General features: G+C 39.8%; 1 protein-coding gene across 3 annotated transcripts in view; it reads right to left on the minus strand.

The window, feature by feature from the left end:
• trappc9 (trafficking protein particle complex subunit 9) overlaps nucleotides 1–25,767 on the minus strand; it is a 243,960-nt gene that overhangs the window by 27,909 nt on the left and 190,284 nt on the right. The window contains exon 22 of one of the 3 annotated variants that reach the window (XM_074614136.1): nucleotides 22,168–22,304. The exons of the other annotated variants lie outside the window; for them this stretch is intronic. Within the exon in view, the coding sequence (XP_074470237.1) occupies nucleotides 22,183–22,304 (122 nt within the window). The 3' untranslated portion in view covers nucleotides 22,168–22,182. Of the gene's footprint in view, nucleotides 1–22,167; nucleotides 22,305–25,767 lie in introns of those variants that run through there. 3 annotated transcript variants of the gene reach the window in all.

The following is a 25,767-nucleotide window of genomic DNA, read 5'->3' on the forward strand; positions in this document are numbered from 1 at the left end:
GTGGATCAGAAGATTGATCGCTGACGCAAAGACGTTACCAGCAGAAACACCGTTGCTCCATATTCACTTTGAAAGAGCAATGGCCAATGGAGAAACACCAACACTCTGCCGGCCAAGGTTGCAACATCATCACTTACTCCGACCAATGGTGAAACTTCACTCACTCAGTGACAGATTTTTGCGTGAGGGCTGGCCTCGAGCCAAACACAAAAAAACTGGTAAAAGTAATGGGTCCTCAATGATTCTTTATGCATCTGGAGGAAAGTTTTTACCTTAAGTGCAACACAACAAACTTTTAAGCTGCTAAAGATCAAAGTCTTTACAGGAACAAATTGCTGTTAGAACTATGATTTGTCTGACAACACGCTGTCTTAAAGAAAGCAGGGGAAGCACCTCTGTTTCCCATTCCGCCTTGTCTTTGTGTTTCAAGCTTGCCATAATGTGGGAGGTTGAGAGCTGTAAAAAAACTTGCTCCTGATGACGCACACGCAGCAGTGACTCGAAGAGGATTTCCCAGGCCTGAACCAAAGGGGTGCTGCTAAAGGGAATGTCATTTTCTTATGTAAAAAAGAGGCGCACAACAAAGACACCCACACACAATCTGCTGCTGCGCGGTGTTCCTGTTGCTGCTTTTTTGTTTCTTGAGGAGATAATACGACACACAGACACACTGTGGGGTACGGTTCTTTTATGTGGCAATTATGTCCCAAGACAAATTAACCCCGGGGCACTTGTAAAGTCTATAACTATCTATTTATGGTGCAAATTGTTGAGGAAGGAAAATGTACAGCACAGAAAGTTTATGTAACAAACTAATTGTTGTGTTTGAAGTGCAAAAGAGAAGATTTACAGACAGAGATAGCAAGGAATGTTAAGTGTAATTTATATTATACCATGGCCATGGATAGGATATTTTACAGTTGAAATAATAAACCTTTTGGCTTTGGAACGTCCAAAACCCAAAGACATTCCGTTTAATATGATATAAAACAGAGAAAAGCAGGAAATCTCCATATTTGAGAGGCTAAAAACCGCATTTTCTTTGTAGCCTTTTTTTTTTTTTTGCATGAAAAATTACTTTAACGATGAATTGATTATCAAACGAGGGAATTATTTTTCTGTCAATCTAATAATCGATTAGTCAACTAGTCATTGCAGCTCTAATAGGCTGATACATCTCACGCAGAAGGTACGTTAACCTGCTGTTATCATTAGCAACATTTCTTGCTACAGTTGCTAATTGTTTGCAGTTAAGCTAGCTCGTTGACTAGAAACACATTTTAAAAAAAATTTATAATAATTTGAGCCCAGCCTCTCTTTATACCTGTGGTAAGTGGTCATGGTATAGGGGCGATAATACACTCCAAGATCATGCCCAGTCCATTATTGCAACTTATTACACGGCTTTGTTGAATACTCGCTTCTGATTGGTCAATGACAGCGTTCTACGGTCTGTTATTTCTTTATAGCACACAGTTGCTATGTATAACAGACCGTTGCTATGGACGCAGTTGTGATGTTGGACCATGTTTGTGTCAAATGATTGATTTCTTAAGTAAGTAGCTGTGTAATTAGCAGGATAATGTACAGTTAGCATGGTTTATTTCACAACAATGACTGGCTCGCTGCACATTATCCCTTATTTGTTAGCAAGCTAGCTGAATTTTGATTCTTCACACTCAACCACATAACTGAAGCACAATTTTCAAGGTAAAGAAAAAAAAAACAAGGCATGACAAGTGCGACTTTATGGGTGAATTATCAGTGAGAAGCAGGAACACTAAGGTAATGAACTGTCAGTACTGCACTGGAGGGGATCACTATAGACAATAGAGGTACCTGCGGGGTTATTATTTCCTCTGAATGGCAATCAATGTCTTCGAAAAGTTACTTCAGTCACCTGCAGGTGTATCAAGGATTCAACTAGGATCGATGTGGTAAAAGCTAAGTTATCCCATTAAAAGCTTGCTCTACCAGTCCTTACTCACAAAAAGTCAAATCCACAAACAAAACACTCATTACCGGGGAAAAAAAATACTACTTAAGGGGTCGGTGCTGTATGTGTAAGATGTAAAACTTGAGCAGGTTTGACAAGTCTGGACATCCAAGGTTTGTAATAAGGTAATGAATAAGTGTGTTTGTGTATGTGTGTGTGTCGTCCTCTGTAAATCCCAAAGATAAATCAGACGACCAGGTTCAGCTCTCGTCTCTGTTGGGATCTTTTAGTGATGCTTCACTGCAATTCTTCTAATGACTGCACTGTTGTATTTTAACACATTTTAATTACCACCCTGCTCACCACACTGGAGATGGATGCACTTAATTTCAGTTGCGAGACTGCGAGCCAGCGTACAAACGACACTGATCAGCATCATGTGTGATTAAAGCTGAAGAGAACTTATAAAAACAAAAACAAAATACTCTTCTCGCTGTATGATTTCAGACTGTGTGTGTGCTGCGTTTAAGCCAGGACTGTCTGGGAGGGGGTCCAATGAGCCCATTAGCACTTTAGGGGGGTCACTGCTGCATCCAAGGGGGGTAAATAAACAATACAAAAAAAACAATAAAAACATACAAATTGTACCTACAGTGAGTGCTACAAAATTATATGAAAATTAATATCATGAAAATTTAAATTCAACCTATTGTGTCAGACATTATCATTTTCCATTACACACACAAAAAAAATCAGAAATTGTGAAATAATATGGAGGAAAATAGGGCTTCGCTGTGCCACTGGCGAAAATTTTATTAGTATTTTACTCTAAGTTAACTTCAAAATGTATCTGAATCTAGAAAAACAAATCAATTCATTCTAGCTCACATTTTGTGATAATAAATACATTGCTGGGACACCTAAAAATTACTTTTCATTATTCTAATCATTACATTCAAAAGTGGCATTATATGAGTCCCACTTGTAGTGACAACAAACTGCTGGTAAGACACGACTGATAGTGTTATAGTCTCACAGACTGAAAGGACAAGCTTCTGCTCAGCCCTGAATGTTCAGATTAAAGTTAATAAAATATGAATGTGATGTACTTAAAGTAAAAACTGAGGGATTCGGACTATTGTTTAGCACTAGCTGTCGGTCTTTGCTTTACTGCTATCTAGCTACAGGCTGGAAAATGACCAGGCGGCTAACGCTCCATCGTTTATTGACGCATCACTCTGTTGGCCTTCGAGAAACAGCAAAAAGACACAATTCTCGCCAACTTTTTAATACATTTCACTCCCTAAAAACATCTTTAGTGGAGCATACAGACTGGCTTGCAATGCACCTTTTTCTTGGTAACAGTTTGTAGGGACGTGGAGAGAGAGAGTCTGTAACCATACATAAAATGATTTAAGAGATGCTGGATTATTTACACAATATTATCACAAATGTGTATTATTTACATATCCAAACTAAACTCAAACTAATGGAACAACTAGCTGTGATCATTATCAACATCCTTTTTTATCACAGCATGGAATAACAGCTCTCAAATCAGCGGAGTCAGCTCAATCCAGCTGGTGGGAGTTTACTCAACGTGATTAATGGAGAAAGAATCTCTCTAAGAACTTGAAGGTCAAATAGAATTAGCCTATGCTAAGCAATTCAGGCTCCTAGCCTCTAAATTAAACCATCCGCATTACCTCTCTAACCTGTTCGCCATCTACCACCCAAATAAAGCAGGTCTAGGGCTCCATCTACTCTTCCTCCTCTCCTACATCACTCAGTCATCCAGTGGAGCTCTTTTGCATCCTCCATACCTGTCCACCGGCCAAACTCCATCTCTATTTCTCACCTTGTCACTTCTCAACTCTATCTTCCCCCAACTCATTAAGCATTGTGAGACCAGCTTGTCGTATCCATCTTTACAAGTAACCTCCCTCTCCTCCACCAACTTTCTCATTCATTTTTAGCCCTGAACTTATAACCGTGTCTCTGTCCTCCTCCATCTCAGCATTTCCTATCAGTGTTCCTTCATTAGCACTGCCAGCTCGACGATCTATTCTAGTCGTATATTCTCCTCTGAACGTAGCCCAGTTTCTGCTACAGTTGGTGATATTTTTTTTACAAGCTGTTATGAGTGCTATTTTTATTTATCAAAAAAGTAAAAAGTACAGAAAAGCACTGATTTGAAGTACAGACGACTTGGCCGCTCAGCTGAGCAAATCTGATTTGATTTGTAAGGAGCGGTAAACTGCAAAACCAATTTTTTCCGCAACAACTTTGGTTGCCAAGAGCTGGTGGTGTCTTTGTACTGCACTTCCATGAAACCATGCCCGTTTGTGTTTATCCCAAAACACCCCGCTGTGGCTGCTGAAAAATTAAAACACATTAATTCCTCTACACCAGATTTGGACATGACCAAGACTCCAAAAACTAAAGAGGTTTACTTACTGTTGTTTCATGTTAATTGGTGATAATCAAACAGACGATCGTACAATAATACTGTAAGGTATTTACATTGACTGCTTAATATAGTTTGAGAATGTAGTATGGAAAAAAATAATGAATGCTGGAGGCTATCAATTATCTCTATGGTAGATAAGTGAAGTAAAATAGCTATCAAGCAGGTCATAAGACACAGCCAGGGGTGTAATAAATGTCTCTGGGTTAATAAGAGTTTCAGACTAAGCCACACAGCCGAGATCAGCCTCATGTATTACAGGACACTTACAGATCATAGATAGAACAGATATTCTATCACTTGCAGCAAGTTTTGTTCTTCATAAAACCAAATGGTCCTTTCAAAAACGTCCAAAGTTTTGGGGGAAATAAAACAGGGAAATGTAAGATCCATAGAACTGAGCCCTGCAGACATTATAATGTTAAGCTTGTATCGAACAGGGACCGTCCCATCCAGCTTTCAGTAATCACTAATGGAAAACTCACATCTTAAGTCTTGCATAGCCAGACTTATCTACACAACGCTGTGTCGGCGTTCAAGAAAGGTCTGGCTCCAAACATTATCATTCTGGTATGGAAGGAAAAAAACGCTCTGGCTTAGTTTGTATTTCTTTAAACCAATCACAATCGTCTCGGTTGGCGTTAAGCCCAGGACGCAGCGATGGTGCCCTTGCGAAATATAGATAGGGGAGGGGAGGATAATGCCGTGTATATATATTTGAATAGTAAAAAACAAACAAACAGATACTTGAATATGAAAATAAATATTTGATTGTGGAAAAAAAATAAAAAATGACGGCAGAGAACTCGGTCACAGAGAGAGTGACACCGTGTCCATGCAGCAAGTGTTACGTTACATGATGTACACAAACCACGTACCTATCAGCTGTGCACTTGAGATCAGACTGGAGACGTAACCACTTAAAAGATGGGTGAGTAGTAGCATAGTACTTGCTATCTTAAACAGAAAGCACATGTTTTATATATTATATAACATATTATATTGTGATATTTACTTGAAAGGACGTACAGTATAGCCAACAACAAGTAGAGAACTTTCAGGCGATCTCCTGGCAATCGCCCTCCAGCCAGCTACCACTTTATTTGTTTTTTTTTGTAGTAAAATGAGGTATTGTATAGATTAGGGTTAGTTGGTTAGATATTCAAATATTATTAATTTATGTGGGTTTTTTTTAGAACGAATATTCAAAAGTCATTTTTGGCCAATTTTGACAGCCCTAATTTATACCCACAGTCTACATCCACTGAGTCAAACTGTCACATCTTTTACCCTGGGGAGATAAAGTTAGAATCCTTCAGATTTTCATGAAATCAAACCCCATTTTTCACATTATTTATGGTCTGTTTTTTTCAGCAATACTCATTCAATATATTTACATTATGTGAATACTCCATTGTATACTAGTTATCATTGTTAGTGACGGGGTCCGCCATTCCTGGAATGGATTCAAATGGCCTACCTACACTAGGTATTCACAGGAAACATTGCGGCATGCAATCTAGTGTTACCGTTTACAGCTGTATCAGAATTCAGAATCAACCAGAATTAAAAATGGTAAGAATTACAAATTCAAAGAACACAGTTGAGTGTTACAAACTCCTAAATGTATGTTATCAACCAGTCAAACTCTTCCCTCAGTGCTTAGACCAACCATCTATATGTTGGGAGAAAAGTAGAGATATTAATGTAAATGTAATGCAATTTTAGTGATGTTACAGTCAATTCAGACTAAGTAGGGTCAATTTTCAGCTATGCGAGGTTACTCAGATAGCCTAACGGTGAACAGCTGCCAAACTGGAGCCAAATCTAGTCAAGATTCCACGTGCTGCCCTCGGCTTAGTGATAAAAGAATGATGATGAATGAATAAATCCCAAGGTTAATCTCAACATTTATTATACAGTAGTGCTGCAACTCCTCATGTCCTTGATGTTAAAACTTCCACAAACCCTCTTCCAGATCATAGTCTTGGACAAAACCAATGCGAAACAATACCGCTACACAAGGTCTCTCGACTCACACGGTCTTCCGCTTACACAAAATACCACTCAACATCTGGCTATTTGTTTGCCATCTGTGCATGGACCAAAGTGGTGTTGCAGCAAGATGGAGCCTGTTACGGCAATTGCCGAACACCTGTGCAATGTAACATAATCTAATGCAATAGCCCTACAATAACTGTGACATCTGTAAGCTGCTTATAATGCTCACTTTTTTTGTTGAGACTGACAGCAAGGTTTCAGCCCTATGGTCATTTTTGAAGATGTAGTTTCTAGCAATGGTGTTAGATTACACTTGCAGTACAATTTTAAACAGGAAGGATTACTTTAAGGATATACTGTATAGCTTTGTTGATAAAGCATTGGTTAGCTTTTCACTGATAATGTGGTACAGTAGAGCAGCACAGCAGAGGGATGTAGGGGAATATATGAATGGATAAAAGCCAAAAGGAGTGACCTAGAGGTGATGATAAATGATAGAGTAGAGGGAAATAATGATGTAGTCTCCCTGAATGAACTTGTGCTGAGCTCCACATAAATGGACCATTTTGTGACATTTTCTGATGTTCAATGACTTTTAGCATATACCTCTATAAATTCCATGAATTTTATAAAAAAAAACATATTGTGATCAGTGATACAACTCCAATCTGATATGATACCCTGAACTGTTTTTGATGTTTGGTATTTTTTGTACCTGTCAGGGTGCGTCAATTAACACTGGTATCATCTTTATTATTGTGTAGTATTTGATGACGTTCAATATTTCCCTTTGAAATGCAGTGACGTAGAAGTATAAAGTTGCATAAATTAAAAAAGTAAAAGTACATAAAAATGCGTACAACGCGTATAAGGGCCATTGTAGGAAAACAATTATAATTACTGAGCCGGGGGAGGGGGGTATTACTAAATTTCCAAGATTAAAATCGTGAATTCACAAGAAAAAAAATGTACCACGATAAATAATCTTGCGAATTTGTGAGGTTTTTGTTGTTGAAAAATTGCCACTTTAATCTCAGAGAATATCCAAGTTTTTTTTTTCTAAATTTATGACTTTATAATCTTGCAAATTTGCTAGTTTCTTCTTGTAATTTTGCCACTTTAATGTCAGAGAATATCCAATATTTTTTGTGTAAATTTAAGACTTTATAATCTCGCAAATTTGTGAGTTTTTTCTCATAAATTGGTAAAAAATACAGATCCTGAATAAATGTATTCAGTTATATTCCACCACTGGAGCGAGATTGTGGTTTTGGGTACATATTGGAAAAGTAAACACATCCTGAGGTTAAAAGTTTATTCTTGTCGTTGGAATAGGCAGTTCAGAAAACAATTTTACCACAAGGTCGATTAAGTAACTCACCCAGGGCTCTCAATCAAATCACATTGTCTTCATCAGCAGATGGAGTTTGCCCAGATGTCTTTAGTATGAATATTTTGAGATTTTGCAGATTTGTTAATTCAAAATGTTTCCTCATTATCTTGATAAAAATTTAATTTGGGCAGCGCAGTATTAAGTTGTTTTTTTTCGGGTATTAATGTTGGAAATTAGTCATACGTTGAGGAGACAAGGTTGGTTTCACAGGTAGTCGTGACCAGCCGCTCTTGAAAAGACGTGACTGAATAAAATCAAACCATTCCAATCCTCTCTTCTCACTCCTTCTTCTATCAAACCGATCAAAAGAAGTGACAAACAGACTCATGAATGATATTACCACAATCTATCACATGATGTCATGGAAATCATCAAAGGCCTTCTTTTTTCTATGAATCCTGACATTGATAATATGGCTGCTGAATAAATGTTAAAGGTTCACTGATATTGCGGCGTAGCTTTAACACGCCGGCTGAGCTCCCGTCCTCCGATCACAACTTTAGACGGGGAGGATACTTTATTGTCTAGATGTCAATGGAAGGTTAGCAAAATCTTGTTAAGGAGTGAATATCAGATGCAATTATACGGGAGGCTTGAGAGAGACCTCTGTGCCTCTCAGCCGAGGTCTAATTACACAGAGCAGGTTTGCCTGTGTTTGATATAATTAAGAGGCAGAAGAGAGGCTGTGTCGCTGATGAGCACCAAGATCAGAGCATCAGGCACAACCTGTTCATCAAGTACCATCATCCAAAACACTTCAGCGTTTTGTTCTGGTAATGTGATGCAGACAATAATTTCTCTAAATATTATAGTGTGCATGCAGATGCTGGCTTGTCTAATGAGGAACGGGACCTAACCCTGTGACTGCATTACAGCGTTGTCTCTGTGCAGTGTTTTTATTAACAAAAGTAACATTTCCACCGTTAAAGTACGACAAAATGCAAACTTAAGAAATGAAAATCTGAAAAAAATCTAATTTAGCTGAAAGACAGAGACGAAGTGAGACCCGTCAGTATCATGGAAAAGAAGTGGTGCATAAAAATAAGTTATTTCTTCAATCCATTTTCCTTTTTCGCTCATCCCTCCTTCCCTTGAATTATTTAATTTTAATACAAGCTGTGTAAGTGCCGGCTCTGAAATAACTCAGACTTCTAAAAACAGCCAATGAGGGCACCAAGTTACCAAAATCCACTGAATGATTTATGGATTTCTGTAATAATAAACGGAGGCTGATGTATTTTGAGAGTCTGGATGGAGACACAGAAACACGCCTCTTAAAGTGTCCAGACGGAGGTTTTTCTGGAAGATAGTCACCAGACAAAACATAACTTCACAGTCGTAGATCTCTGCTGGGACAGACACACGCTGTAGGATATGAATATTGATAGACAGGAGGCTACAAAACAACACAGACTTTCTTGCATGACATACCCTCCAAGCTACTTTTCTATTACTCAGTCAGTGTGTGTGTGTGTGTGTGTTCCCTTAAATATAGTTGTATCTTCATGCTTGCTTACATTTAGGCACACACCAATGAGGAAGTATACTTCACTCGCACAAAGACCATTTGTATATCAATTACTGACCCTGTGTTGCCTTGAATTCTTGCATAAAACTTTTTCTCGCATGTCTCCATGGCGAACGAAGAATTCAAGAAAAACTGGGTTAATTGGAGTAAATGGGGGCCGCGTTTAACAACAGCAAAACTATATGAAAACATCAGTTTACAAACTCTCACATAACTCGTGTATAAGTCTAGTTTATCCAGCCGTTTACTCACTTTTTCCCAAACACATGCATCTTCACTAAAACCGTACTATTTTTTTTTTTTTACTATTTTCTCAGCACCATTAATTACATCAATGCTGTCGCACAATCAAAATGTGTCAGACCAACGTCGGCTGGTAGACCATCCATAATAAATACCTACATGTATTTTTGTGATAAATACATATTTTAAGCTATTTTGTTGAGTTACCTCTTAGCGAAAATGCTCTGAGTGAATTTAAGATCCTCTTGGTAAGCAGCGCTGCAGGTATATGTCTAGGGCTTTTATCTTGAAAGGTAAGAATTAATGGCTGTTGTGAATGTGGAGGCAATAAGCGTATTTTCCCACATTAATAAATACAAAGTACTTTGTGGCCATTTGTGCAGCTCTGCTCACATTTAAATATATTCATTTCGGGCAAAACGGATGGAATCGTGGATTTGTCTCAACCGCGCTGCTCTCTGTCCTCTCGTCCATCTGCCATTTTTCCTTTAGGGCAATGCATGATGGTATATAATGCTCGGTTAGTGACTATTGTTGTACACTACTTTTCACGATCCATTGTGGGATATTTTGACGCCACTATATAAGGTATAATAATTCTCACTATAGATTCGGACGGTAGTACAAAATATGCGAAATCACTATATAGTCCACTATAGAGTGAGTAGTGATGATTTCGGACACAGCCATAGATTATACTGCACCAGTTGTGTGAGAGTTTGTAAACGGATGTTTTGTTATAGTTGTGCTGTTGTTAGATGCGGCCCCACAGTTACTTCAATTTATCAAGACTTTTCTCAGTGTTTTGATTCTCCGTTCACCGTTGAGGCATGCGAGAAAAACTATGTTTTCTACACAAATTCAAGGGAACACGGGGTGAGTAATTGATATACAAATGGTGTGGGTGAAGTATTCCTTTAAGCATTGGCTTCGTCAGCGCATCAGAGTAAATAAATCACTCAATTACAAGTTGCCAATCTAAGCCACTGCACCACCAGAGAAGCTACGACCTCCAGATGGCTCACGTCAAGCTGGTGAAACTGTTAGCTGGTCTAACATTATATCTTTCACTGTAGCAGCAGTTGCTCTTGCATAGACAGACACACTTGGCAGCAAAAAAACAGCATCAATTATTTTTAGTAGCTAGTAGTTGGTATCTGTGCTACCAGGTTCATACCAATGTCACTGCTAATGACGAATGCAAAGAAAAGCTACTTGACAGCTAAAAGCTTCAACTTGTTAAATGTGAAATAGTTTGTGAATTGGCGAGTTACAATCAGTGCTTCAGAGGTGCTCCACATCTGAAAACCATTACAAGGGCAACGGTAAATAACCCATTACATGATGCGAGAGGACAGAACCAGAGGACACTCGGTAGTAGAAAGAAAAAAAAAACATCACATCAATTGGATCTAGCGTTGTCCAATCTAATCATGTACCAGCCAGTTCAGTTCAGCTGGTCTCCCTTCCTGCATGTCAATCAAATAACCTGGGAGTAAACAGTGGGGGCACTTCCTACATGTCCACTGCGTGATCTGGACTTGCCTTATATATTTTCCTATCATCCGATCCGCTGCCCTGACTCCAGCGTAGTGTGAGAGGATATCTGACTGGCGATGCATTATTAAGGTCTGCATGGATGCTCTTGCCCATGCAGCATTACGCCGAGGCATGCAGACACGCATGACGGACAAGCACAGGAGGAAGACACAACTCTCTCTGACAGCATGTCTGCTAAGTCTACTGAGGCCTGACAGCAGAGCCCAGACTACCACATTATGTCAATGTGGCCTTGGGGATTGCTTAGGATGGTCTGTGTCTCTTTGTGTGCACCCCTTGGCTTGGCACAGCAAATTATCTGGAGGCTTGGGTACGGTCGAAAGCAGCCGTGGCGCCAGGACTGAGGCAGCTGGCCCTTCTGGTACTCATGATACTTGAACATACAAGCATCTCATGTGCTGGCACATGAAGTCTCACATCCTGGATTACAAAAGTGCATCAGTGATACAAACGGCTCCCAACTCACTTCGTATACCTGCATTTTTTACAGTAAATTCTATTTATTATTGGTCAATTCAAATACAGTTAGAGATGAAAGTAAAATGATTTACGTTCCAGAATAGATGGCAAGAACATGCGATGCTTGTAGGAAAACTATCACTATACAAGAATAACAACTGTGCGGCGCCACAACAGGTGCCCTACAGTAGCTTATGTGCGAGCCTCTCGCAGCTATCACCGCTTGAAACAACTGCAGCTTAAAGTTGTGTGGAAGAGGATTAAGTTTCCATCAGGACTGTGACCCTTAACATTGAAGCTGTGTTGTTTCTACCTCCAGACCAAGGGGGACCAAAGAGTGTTGAATCTAGTGATTTTCCCCAGACCTCAACTTCAAGAAGTTGGAAAAGGTCAAATATCCTGTAATATCAGGAGATCCTCTAGAGGATGCATTCTTTTTTTTCAGCTGACACATTATTTTTTTTTGCTCAGTGTGTTCAATCTAAAACAAGTTAAAGATGCACTTTCCAACTTCTTTGTACAACTCAAGAGCACTAGGGAAACGGCTAATTTACTATCAATTAATCTATCGACTAATTTATAGATTAATCAATTAATCAAAATTATTACTTTTCCTACAAAAAAATCAAATTGACTATTTCATTTAATTCATTCTATTTTAACAAACTGTATGTCATTGTAAAATGCAGCACACAACAACATGTAAACAAAGGTTTATATATGCAAAACTGTAGGTTGAGATGTGCTACTTATGGTTCTGGACATGAAAAAAATATTCTCCCCATATTCTTACAGTATGATGTGAGAAGTGGTGTAATATAAAATGATTCTGTACTGGGAGCATTATTTTGATAGGGGAAATTAGTCAATTGAAATCTTAAATAAAGCTATTATAATAGAGTATCAAAACATGTACTCCATATATTACAGTACACTCTCCCCTGTTTGTAATCAAAATCACGCTGTGGTATCAGGGCAGCATAAATCGTTAGATCACATCAGTGGTGCCAGTAAATGCTAAACCAAGCACTGAAAAAAAAAATGTACCACAAAAGTAAACAGGAACACAATAAAGCACCAGCGTTTAACAATTAGGGGGATCTATTGTCAGAAATGGAATATAATATTAATAAGTATGTTTTATTTAGTGTATAAGCATCTAAAAACAAGAATCATTGTGTTTTCGTTAGCTTAGAATGAGCCGTTTATATCTAAATAGGGAGTGGATCCTCTCCACAAAGTCCACCATGTTGCACCGCCATGATTCTACAGTAGCCCAGAACGGACAAACCAAACTCTGTTTACTTTTCCTGCTTGGGCCGGAGTTGATAAGGTTACTCGCTGCCATCGCCGCCACTCTCTCTCTCTTGCTTCACCACTCACTTCCCACGTACACACAAACTCTACGCACAGGCTCTGCTCCAAATGGCTCTAGAGAAGGACATTCACATTTTTGCGTCGGCCACGCTTGGCACACAACAGAAGTTGTAATCTGCAACCTCACCGCTACTGTAGGTACCACCAGATCCTACACACTGTTCCTTTAAAGCGATTGAATTCTATACATTTCTCTATACATAACTGAAGTAAAGAAAAAATTAAAGAGGTAAAGTAAAGGAATTTAAATGTGTTGGCAGCAGAGGGCATTGAAGCAAAACTATTTTATTGGGAGATAGTCTTGAGTTAGTTCAACGTTTAGAGTTAAAGCTACTATAATCATTATTTTTGGATCAAATAACTATGTTAACATGAAGGTGTCACAGATAATTGTAACTCATTGTTTTAGTTTTACAGCCTGCAAGTTTTGGTTGAGTCTTACCGCTCTCATCAGGATCATTTTTAAGTCGCAGTAGGTAGCTGTTTTCAGCGAAGAAGCTCTAAAAGCCTAACTAGTTGGTATTGTAATAAACAGAAGACAAAGTTAGCAGTTAGCAGCTAAAGAGCCAGATATTTCTCTGCAGATTTGAGACAAAAACAGATCTAAAACGAGAGCGAATATTGGAATTCATCAGGTGGCCTGGAACACGACTCGAATCTCTTGGATGTATAAATAAGCAAGTTTCTGCCAACAAGTTGCCATATCAACTTAACTCGATCAGTTACCGCTTGAAGAACCATTCAAAGTCTTCTACAACCAATAGGTGGGTGCAAACAAGACATAATAATGCTTGGATCATGTATATTCTCGGATTCTACAAAAAAATGTAGAATTGATGTTGACAGAGTGCAAACCGTGATCACGAACCCTGGAAATAACAAGCACTAAGAAACTATCTTTAAATAGAAAAATGCTACAACACGTATGGTCCTCACTCAGTGTGTGTAAAAACTACTTTGGCATTAGTGACTCACTACCTCTGCCAAGAGTTTTCTTTCAGATTCACGGGGTTAAGCTGCTGACCTTGTGGACAAAAATCCAAGTTTACCATCCTGCAGAGATGAGAGACTAAAATGAACACTGAATGCTGCTCCTGTTGCTGAAGGTAACCGAGTCATAAATAAACACCTTGAGAAAACTAGATGTTTTGCTTGCTACTGAAGTGTGTCTGCAAAATAAACTCATAGCATTTCTTACAAAATCTGTTGTTACTGCAGGCATGTGAGCCATCCAGTAAAAGGGGCTGAGACTAGATACACAGATAGACTTGTGGACGTAGATGCAGATGAGGTATTTTGTTTCATCGCTGGTCATCACGATTGATATCTGGGACTGCTGTTCAACCAGAGAGAGACACAGACACACAAAGAGTGAGACTGAGGGAGGAAACGCTCCCAGTATGATGAATGAGTGAGACGGGGAATGAGATTAGGAGTAGTCCACCGAATAAATTAACAAATTAATGAAGCGAGAAAAAAGGAACAGGCGGCTCGACACTGCCGACGCCGACACGTTCCCTCTCCTTCTAAATAAAAAGTGCTGCTTCTAAGAATAGCCGCACTTGCCGCTGGTTACGGGTTGCGGTCGCCATCATCATTAGCACCCTCGTGGTGTGATTCTCAACGTAGCACAAGTCGTAATGTGACTGTGGGAGATGATGGTATGCTGCTAACTTGTTCTGTTTTGTTCACAAGAGTCTGAGATCCAGAGCTCTGGTGGTATTTTAGTGCTGTAATGGCTGCTGCTTCATTCAGTGCTTTTGGAACTACCTTACAGTTACTAAGTAAATGTACCCTCTTTCATATAGATGCATCATGGGACTTTGGTATTGGGGTAAAAATTCATTCAAAGTTAAGTGTATCAAAAGCTCAGAGGTAGGCAGAGCTGTTTCTGGCCTGGAGCAATGATATGCTTGCAAAAAAAAAAAAAGACTTACAATAACAACTTGTCTCTGTGTTTTGTGACACTTTGTCCTAATTAGATTTTTTTTTTCAACCACATTTTGTGGCTACGAGGATCTAAAAGGAATAGAGGAACATTTTGGGAAATGCACCTGAAAAAAATTTGCCTTTGTGTCCTCCGGTGCTCCTAACGGCATCCGCAAGATTTCACATATCGGAGGAAAACAAGCAGTAAGAACTGATCTGAGGTCTGCTTTCCAGCTGCCGTCTATGAGAGCCGGCTGTCAATCACTCGCGAACTCAGACCAAACGGTCAAACTAGGCAGCGATGATCAAATATGAATCAATATTATGTTACGTTAATGTCTATTTCATCACATCACATGACCGGAGCACAGCCAATAGGAACGAACTCTCTCTGAAATGACCTGGGATTGGCAAAGTCTCCTGTCACGGGCTAGATTTTCTAAAGCCTGAAAACAGAGCCATGAGGAGGTGCAGAAGTCTAGTTATCTCTCAGAACACTTGAATTACAATATGCTGAAAGGTTATTATGGAATTTTTGCCCAATGAAACCAAAAATATACTGCCTACTGCCACTTCAACGAGGCTAGAGCGAGGCTCCTATAGAGCTGCACACTAACAATGACATCATGGACCCTAGAAAAGTGTGTTATGATTATATATCCTGCACCCAACTTTCTCCAGAGCCCAAACAAACTTTCACTTTCATTTTTCTTCGTCTTCTACAATTATTCAATTTATTTATAATTGTATGCATTTTTCAAGGGTACAAGGATGGAGGGTGTTGTTTGTTACACACATTCTAAAGACCTCTGAGACTCCGGGCTAAATCAATAACCTTGACTTCCTATCGGTTATATTAACATTTCAATGAACAACTTCATTCCTAAAATACAGAAGTGTGGTAATGAAAAGAGGGTTTCATATATTCAGCAGTGTTCAACTGAGAGAAAGACTGGTTCATTATCAGGTATTCACTATCAAACGGCAATTGTACATCTGTTCTAGGTTGACTATATGTGTGTTTGACTTATGTCCCTCTCCATTTTGACCCTGATGAAGACACAGTGATGCCAAAATGTTGGTCGGTTTTCACTATCAAAGGCTGCAAATCACCTATTCCTAGACATAACTTTACATTGGAGTGAACAGGACAATCACAATACAGCCAGGACACCACAGAAACATCAACACCACAGTGTCTGCGGTTAATAGTAGAGTGGCTTGAAATCACAGAGAGAAAAATGCTTAAACCAAAAACTGGACTGTACCATTTGAATTGAGATACAGGGTCAACCTGATATGGCCCTAATGCCACAATAGAAAATAAGAAGAAAGATCAATGTGTAGTAGGGGTGTAACGATCCATCAATCCGGATCAATATATTGATTCAATGATCAACGATCCAATATCCATCGATGCAAAAACATAAATACATATCATCATCTTTAAGATAAGCCTTTATTTTGAAATTCCCATGCAAGACTGTTTCAGCATTTCCGCCCAAGCGCACCTCATTTCTAAACATCCAAACACTGCTAGCGGTGCTTCGGTTATGCATTCGGCAAGGACGGCTGCAGGGACATGAGCTGACGTGGAATCGTGACGAGGAAACGAGTGGCATAACATTAGCGAGTGTGCAGTTGGCCAAGAGAGAAAGAGAGAAAGACAGCCAGAGAGAGGGATAGAATGCTACAGCTTCTCAAGTCCCGAGCCAAGTTCCTGTGTCTTACTTGCTATCTGCTGGTTAAAGTGAAGGTGATTGAAGTTAGCAACAGCTTCAGCTCAGGCTCACTTAAGGTGGGCTGTTAAGGTGGACCAGCTATTCTCATTTTATCGACAAGATCAGCAGTGACCAACAACCAGACCTCCAACAACAGGAGATCTATTTTTATTAATTTTATTAAAAAGTATAGATTGTAACTGATTGTGTTAAATAGTCATATGATATTGTCTCATATTGGTCGCAGGCCCCTGAATTGAATTGAATCGAGGCATCTCGTGGCAGACTTTTGTGATATCGGCAAATATCGTATCGTTGTCCAAAGAATCAATATAATATTGTATTGTGATGAAACTGGTGATTTACAACCCTAATGTGAAGAGGGCACAGCCGACCCCAGCACCACCCTGGGGTTTGGTCCATTATTAGATCAGCAGTCAATTTCCACAAGTGCTTTTCTCTTTTCCTTTCTCCACACTTTCCCTTGTCACTTTGTGACAAAACAGACATTCAAGTTAGTTGAGGACTGAAATTCATTCTTGACCTTTGGAAGACATACCTGTGGTAAATTATTCTTAACTCAATGGTCACTTACAGTCTTTTTTGATGCTTTTGACCACATCTGACCTCAAGATCACTGCTTGCAAACCCGCATGCAGCAGCTGTTCTGAACGATCAAGAAGAAGAAGCACATGGGATACAGCTTAAAGCTCCAAAAAAGATAGTAAGTAAGCCTTAACTTTAGAATATTTTATCACAGATTCAAGTAACTGAAAGTCCAGTGCTACTTGTATTAAAGTTGACTGTATATTATACATATATATCCGATTAAATTGTGAATATATTCCCGCTGAATTATACAGCATCTCAACACAACAGCACAATAGAGAGGGGAGGCGTTGATGTTTCTATGTCACCAACAGAGGAGATGATGGTGACGCAGTCATTCATCTGCTCCCGGGGCCACTGCTTGTCATGCTTGCGTTGCTCATAGCAAAAGCAGTTGGCGAGGCCAGAGTATCACTTGGAAATGTAGGTCAGATTTCTTATTTGAGCCTTTGGAAAACAATAAAATATCAAATGCATATTTGTTTGGCCATGTTTTTACTATTGGAGTTAAGTATTTTTTCTTATTCTGAGCAATAATCCATCTTCACTGAGCCTCCTAAAATGCCATGGGCTTTATCACTACAGTGGCTGGTATATTAACAAAAGCTACTTTAAGTTGTCTTACAAGACTAATATGTTTACTGCTCAGCAAGGTCCCTAAAGGCAAGACTGCTTATGTCAGAATGTCTGGTTGCACACACTCTGCACAGTTAACATTTTCATTTCTCATTTTAAAACCTGGCCCCGGATAAGAGGAAGTAAATGGATGAATGGATTTTAAAAGCCTCCACCTCTAAAACTGAATGGTGCACCACGTCCCCTGTATCCTTACACTTTCGCAAAGTAGGTCCTATAAGGCTGAGACAAGGTTTTTCCTGCATATAGCATTTCAAGACGGCTTCCTTGCCATAAATATTATGCTGCTTTTACAGAAACATGACCGTGTTGGCAGCGACTATTTTAAGAGTGAGGCGTTAAAGGCGACACTGCCAATAATTGCAACAGGGTGGCGTTGGGTAAAAAAAGCAGAATATAGCAAGATGATTCATGAGCTAATTAGTGCTGGCCATTAAAAGCACAGTTCGCATTGCTAACACGATGTGGTGAATTTGTCAGGTCTGACAGTCAGTCACACATATATTAATCTCTATAAACAGTTTCTGCATTCATATGAAGAATCTGTAGGCAACAGGACAAGAATTTGGTATCAGAAAACGCTCTGGTTTATGTTTGCAGTCGGAGTAGTATTGACCAATCACGTTCGAGCAGGCTTTGGTTGAATGCAGGTAAACAGTCCGTGTGGAGAGCAAAAGAGGTGCCGAAACACAATCTGGGAACCCACCAGCTATCGTCTGGCGATGATTTAGCTTTTTTATTGTTTTGAAATTAGCTTATAAACTGGCTACTTGTGAGACAATCCAGTCGTACACACAGTCTCTCAACTCCAACTCCAGTCTCAAGTTGCTTACCGGACTGTTAACAAGGAGCAGCTCACGACTCGTTGTCCCCAGGGGCTTATCCAACGTCAGACCGGTAGTATTTCGGGGGATCGCCAAAGTCTGTAGGATTCATCCTCTGGGCGCTTTGAATGGATGTGTCAAATTTCATGGCAATCCATCCAAAACTTAATGGGATATTTCATTCTGGACCAAAGTGGTGGACCGACTGACCAACCAACATTGTCAAATCATCGAAATCATAGCTGGTGCTTTCTATTTTCACAGGCAGCCAGCGGAACTGTGCACATCTGTTTAGCACGTTTAAATCTATTTTCCTTTTAAAGTAATACACAAAGGTTCGGTAGGTCACGGATGAAGTAACGCCTTTGGCTTGTCTTGAGGCGGGAAAAGCCCTGGTGTTGGTTAGTGTATAAGCCTGGGCACGGTGATGCAGAGGATCTCTACATGGTTAAAATTACTCCTGCAGCCATGTTCTCACTCCTGTCCCCTAGCCGGCCTCCCTCAAGATCCTTGAGTGCCCTCGCAGTACAACAGTGCTGGTTATGTCACTTTTCACACTTTCCTCCAATACAATCATGACAGAAAAAAACAACCAAGCAAGCAAACACATAAATATGCCAACATAAAGAAAGATATTTGCAGTTAGACTACATATTTCCCATGGCATCGGTCTCATAGCAAACTGAATCATAAGAAATAGTGTCAAAACGAGGATATAGTACCGGATAACGCTGCACAACAAAGCATTCAGGACCAGGAATGCAAAAGGAAGCATAATGAGCTCGACTCATGGTAGGCGATGTTGACTTTCTTCCATTCATTTCCAATAAAACAGTGCCAAGAGGTGATATTTATGAGTCTCCTGCGACATGAGATGCTTCGTCGCATGACATTTCATTCTGGTGCACGGTCACATTTTTAAACAACTATCCATTTATCTATCTAAAAAAAGAATGACATCACCCCTCTTTTTTTGAGGGCTTAAGATCCAGGAATGAATCCAGGAACTAAGAAGACAGTGCCTGGATTACATTTTTACTTAAAAGATATTAAAATGAATGAATGGTTGGCAGAAAAAAACAACATTTTCTACAATGCCAGTAAAAATAAATGAAAGAACGAATGAAGGAACATGTCAAGAATAAGAAAAACCCGACACGATGGAGGATGGATTTGAGGGAACAGAGCCTCGGCCTAATATTGCTGTAATGAGAAAACTAGCCAAGGCCTGTTAAGTCAATGAAAATCTGGAGCATTGATAGTGTGCCACCCAACATTTGTGTGTGGATGCTTGAGATGGCCCACAATCCCAGCGCTATTAGCCCAGAGTGATAGGTGAAATAGGCCTTTTTTTTTAATTACACCTAAACATGAAGAAAAGCAAAGACTCGGGGCATCAATAGAGCACAGAGCTGCATATCTGCATGTAAATGACCCTAGATCGGATCCTTCTGATGCCCCCCTCCTTAGAGGGAAACATGGCGCACTAATGCTGCTTTATTTTGGCACGTTTCTAACATTTTAATGATGTCTGAACCTCTTCAAATTACCATTGCAGAGGCAGTAATCTACAGTATTGTGTGAAAGCTGGTGTAGACACCGTGATTAGCTTTCCCGTTGTAGCCAACATGGGAACATATACACTCACCGGCCACTTTATTAGGTACAAGGCGTACCTAATAAAGTGGCCGGTGCTAGTACCGGGTGGTCTTCTGCTGCTGTAGCCCATCTGCTTCAAGGTTCGACGTGTTGTGCGTTCAGAGATGGTATTCTGCATACCTTGGTTGTAACGAGTGGTTATTTGAGTTACTGTGGCCTTTCTATCATCTCGAACCACTCTGCCCATTCTCCTCTGACCTCTGACATCACAACTAGGCATTTTTGTCCACACAACTGCCGCTCACTGGATATTTTCTCTTTTTCGGACCATTCTCTGTAAACCCTAGAGATGGTTGTGCGTGAAAATCACAGTAGATCAGCAGTTTTTGAAATACTCAGACCAGCCCGTCTGGCACCAACAACCATGCCACGTTCAAAGTCACTTAAATCCCCTTTCTTCCCCATTCTGATGCTTGGTTTGAACTTCAGCAAGTCGTCTTCATCACCTCTAGATGCCTAAATGCATTGAGTCACTGCCATGTGATTGGCTGATTAGCTATTTGTGTTAACAAGCAATATAACAGGTGTGCCTAATAAAGTGGCCGGTGAGTGTATAGCTCTTAAGTTACATGCTATATGAGCACACAGTCCTTTCAATGCATTGTACAGTAGGCAGGAAGAAAAATAAAAGTATACAGATATTTCTGTTTTTGATTTTCCTATCTAATATCTTAAGTATGCATTGATCTGACAAATGAAAAATACAAAAAAAAATATTAAATATTGAAATTTTAATTTTATTTTTTTTAATGAGGAAATTGAACTGATAAGCGTTACATGGACCCCGTTGAGAATAGCTTTTAACGAAAGGGGAGACGCATGGGTGAGTATCACTGGCAACCCATTAGCACTCTGCCATTTCGGTGTCAAATTGACAATGTTTTGCACCTTCTGCTGCATGTCAGCTCTGAACATGTTGAAAGCCCACTGTCATGCCACACCAAAGTTATGTGCTACATTGCTGGAAGCTATTTCCACAAAAGCACATCACATTAACATAAACCTTACATTTTATTCCCATTATGGCAATACTGTGAGGAAATGTAAAGATTCATGTTTAAAGCATCTCTCCCCCCCAACAGCTTACACGTATGAAGGCCTTCGCTTTCAACTGATTAACTTTCTTTGCAGCTGGCAGGTGTGGATTCCATCTGCAGTCTCTAATTCGAGTGACACGCAGTGTGGAAGTGGGAATACATACAGTAGATCAGATTAATCAAGTTAACTTGATTAAATCCTGCACAACCGGCGCCATGCTGTTGTAAAGTACCCACACAAACCTGCAGCTACGATGTAGAGCAAGATGTGGTTATAAGTAACAGTACTCAGATGGTTTACTTAAATAAAACAAGCACTAAATCAATGTAAAAATACATTACAAATAGGGCTGTGTATTGGCAAGAATCTGGTGATACGATATGTATCATGATACAGGAGCTACGATTCAATATATTGCGGCACTGTAAGGAGATATATTTCAATTATTTATATAGAATTTTAGGAAAATTGTAAAACTATAAAGGACACACCACCGTATGCATAAAATCGGATTAAAAAAAATCTGCATTTGCATTTATCACAGTCCATGTACATACTTGCCAACTCTCCCGATTTTCCCGGGAGACTCATGTTTTTCATCGCCCTCTCCCGGTTTCCTCCTGGGGTCACAATTCTCCCGTTTTTCACACCTTTTTTTCCTTTCCATTATACCAACCTGTTTCTGGCACTATACAGCATGTATAAGCATTACTGTTTACACCCGGACGACAGTACAGCTACACCAAATGTCATTTTCCGGCGGAAGAGAGCTGCTCGCGACACAACACAAGCTTGCCGCACATCACAGCGTGCAGCGCCAAAAGTCGGGCTTTGCTCGACGCAGCGAAAAGCCGCCGGGGCGCGATGCAAGCCGTTCTAAATAATAGGTTTTCAGAGCGCAGTGGTGAAGTTGTCGCGTTGTGTCTGAAAGCTCAGTGAATGAGAGACAGAGAGAGAAAGGGAGAGTACTAGGAGAAAGAAATACTCAAGCAGGAGCAAAAGATGAATAAAAACTGATGAATATTAGTTTATGCCAGAGATTCACACAAGTTCACGCCAGAGGGGCGAATTATTCAGTTTTCTTTGCTGGAAAATAATAGTAGGCCTATTTAACATAAAAACGCTGCTGCAGTGTACTTATTATTTTATTTTCATTCTTTAAAAGTCACCAGAATGCAGGAAACAAAGTTTGGGTCAGAAGTCCTCCGTATTTTTGAGGTCTCAAGGTTGGCAAGTATGTCCCTGCAACAGCCAACATCATAGCACTTCTTTGAGAGGGCGCATACATTGTGAGGGCGCATATCTTTGTGAATGACATAAAGTATTGACTGAGTTAATCTTTGCATGTAAACTATGAATTAAAAAGCGATAGTGTTTTTGATAATCGATACAGTATCACAAAATATCTTGTGATACTCAATATATTCTTACATCCCTAATTACAAGTAAATGTCCTGCATTCAAAATTGTACTTTAGTGAAAGTACATAAGTAAGCATAAAATGTTAAAGTACTCATTATTCATAAAAATCCCCCACTTGAGTGTTATATTCTATATTTTATTACAGGATCAATATTACTGACATGTTAATGTGTAAGTACCATTTTACTGCCGTAGCTGGAGCAACTACTTTTTATGCCTTTAGGGTAGTTTAATCTGTAAGAGTGCAACATATTCTATGTTTTAAGTTGATCTCTGTACATCAATTCAAAATGTATTTTTAGGTTAATGTCCAAAAATCAACTTGGGTGACAAAAAAAAAAGATACATGTTTGACATCTTGGACTTGGTAACCACCATCATCACTTTGCTAAATGAAATTGTACAACAGATGTCCTAACAGGCTTTTGGCAAGGAAGTATGGGCACGGCCTCTAATACATACAGTATGTAGCACTTCTTCTCTGCAGTCCTGTAGCGGTATAGTTTGGTGTGTAGTCCCGGTATGGGTCAAATAAAAATTCCAGCCCTCCCAACCATTTGTTTTGGAATATAACTAGTCCGTCCCCTGCTGCGGCCAGTTTATTTTCTTGCTGGCGCTACTGCATAAATGCAACAGGGCTTCATTAGCAACAATATGGTGTTTTGGCAAGTCAGCAAAATCGGCCAGGTATTTTTTTGGTGCATCTCCACAGGAGCATTAGTATGGCACTGCTATAGCGTTCGGCTTTTGAGAGGACACTCTGGATAAGTGAGGATAATACCAGGCGGCCCCATGCTTCAGCCCCAGTTCCCCCGTTTCTGTGGCACCATAATTACATTTAGTCCCCGCCACGACTTGAATTAGAACTAAGAGACTTAGAGCACATACCTGAAACCCCCTCTCTCTCGCTCACCTTCCTTCCCCGACTCTCCTCTCGCTCCAAGATGACTCGGTAAGCACAACCTTCTCAAAAAAAATCTCATTAAGGCCCGCCCCTGCCACTGAGTGCTGTTGCATTATTCATGTGTTTTTCCCAAGCACTCTCAAAAAATGGGTGAATAATTCCATCTGATGTTTAAAATGCACAGCAAGAAAAATCAGCTATGTTACATCTAAGCATACCTTTAAACAAACAATACTGTTGCACGGCTCCTAGAAACTCATAAAAAAACAAACTCATCCATGAGAAGTGACCCATAACTCAAGAAGCATAAAGTCAAGCGAACACATAATTTATATAAATAATTAAATATGCTTCGTTAATAAGATAAAATGCAACATTAGACACATCGGGTTATTTCTAAATTACTTAAAGACATTCAGTTTCAGACCACATGTGACTCATCTGAGACATTTCAGTGGGACTCATTAGCTTCCAAACATTAGCATTTCATTTATGCATGGCATGCTAATCAAGCCATCACTCTATGTGTTCTTAACACTCCCTGCAGAGCCGTTCACTGAATCCATCAGGACAGCCAAAGAGATCTACATAATTCTTCAGCTGGTGTTTATTGGACCTGCCAAACTTCATATGCATGTAAAACTTGTCCTTGTGTACATGCCTAGCAATGAGAGTGTTTGGGTGTAAGGGTGTGTACCCGTCTGAACACTCACAATTTATTCATGTATTGGCAGTGGCTGGCAAAAAATGCTGATGAATATTTTATTTGACTTTACTTTACTTTACTTTAAGTAGTTATTTTTAGCTTTTAGTGCATTGCTTTAGTTTTCCAATCAGTTGATATCTTATATGATTGAGTCGCACAACTCTCACCAACCCCATCCGTATAAAATCGTAGGCAGCCTTTCAGGCAAACGGAAAATTGCGACAGATAACCTGACTGTCAGCCCAAGGCAAGAAGTAAAAGAGTGTTTAAAAAATGAAGATCATCAATCTTGTGTGGAGCATTTTTTACTCCGACTTATCAGGTTAAAGGTGCTCTATACGATATCCAGAGCATTCATTTAGCAACAAACAAAAGAAGTAATGTCTACCTGAACAGAGAATGAAGTCTCCTTCTGTGTGTGTTGTAATCTGAGGTTCTCCGTGTTTTGGTGACATAGCAGGTGACAAGCGCGTGCTTTTTAGTGCATGTGAGCGTGCCCCACTGGCTAACTCACAGCTGCTCTGCACTGCTCTCATACGGCGGTTACCGCTGATAACGCCATCCTGACTGACGGCGCCATTGCGGAAGGGAAGCGCCCACCCTCCGGTTCCACCCTCAGGTAAACACTTATCTCTGTCAGCAGTGTTGCCGTTGTTTTCACTGTTACTGCGCTGTTAGCACCACTAGCTGCGAACCGCCGGCTCAGGCGTCGCCATGGTGAGAGCCATGTGGGGGTAATAGAAATGCTCCCAATCTCGCATTTAGCACATTTAGATGAAAGTAAATGGTACAACACAGCTGATTAGCTACAATAGCTTCCTCTATTTTGGACTCTCCGGCTCCCTGTCCCCTCACAGGTCAGAACTGTCACGATGGCTTTCTGTTTTGTGTCAGAATTCACAAAATTGAGTGGTGTTGTGCTCATTCATTGCTATTAGAGCCAGTTGGGAAAACAATCAACCAATAAGAGTGTAGTGTTTGTAGGCAAGATTAAGAATGACAATATCATTTTCCTTCTGTAATGGCAATTTTCATATCTGCAGTTTAACACTGTACCTTTAGATAATCTCAGGGCCTCACATGTTCAACTAGGTCACCATAAGACAGTGACCTGACATTTTAGATCTCTGTAACTGCAAACAACAGATTGCTGAAATACTTGTTATGTCTTGTGATGCTCTGTTGTCTGCGGTGTGCTGACGCATTGATACACTTTCTATCCTTCTCTTCTTTTCTTCTTTGCACTTATCTTCATGTTATGCTTTAAATGTATAAATACTGACTACTCTTTGTATTCGGGGCTCACTTGCCACAGTCCACAACAGGTGGCTGTGCTCGTGAGATGTTTTAGTTAT

The sequence above is a fragment of the Sebastes fasciatus genome, chromosome 17 (assembly GCF_043250625.1).
Source record: "Sebastes fasciatus isolate fSebFas1 chromosome 17, fSebFas1.pri, whole genome shotgun sequence".
In the NCBI taxonomy this organism is placed as follows: domain Eukaryota; kingdom Metazoa; phylum Chordata; class Actinopteri; order Perciformes; family Sebastidae; genus Sebastes; species Sebastes fasciatus.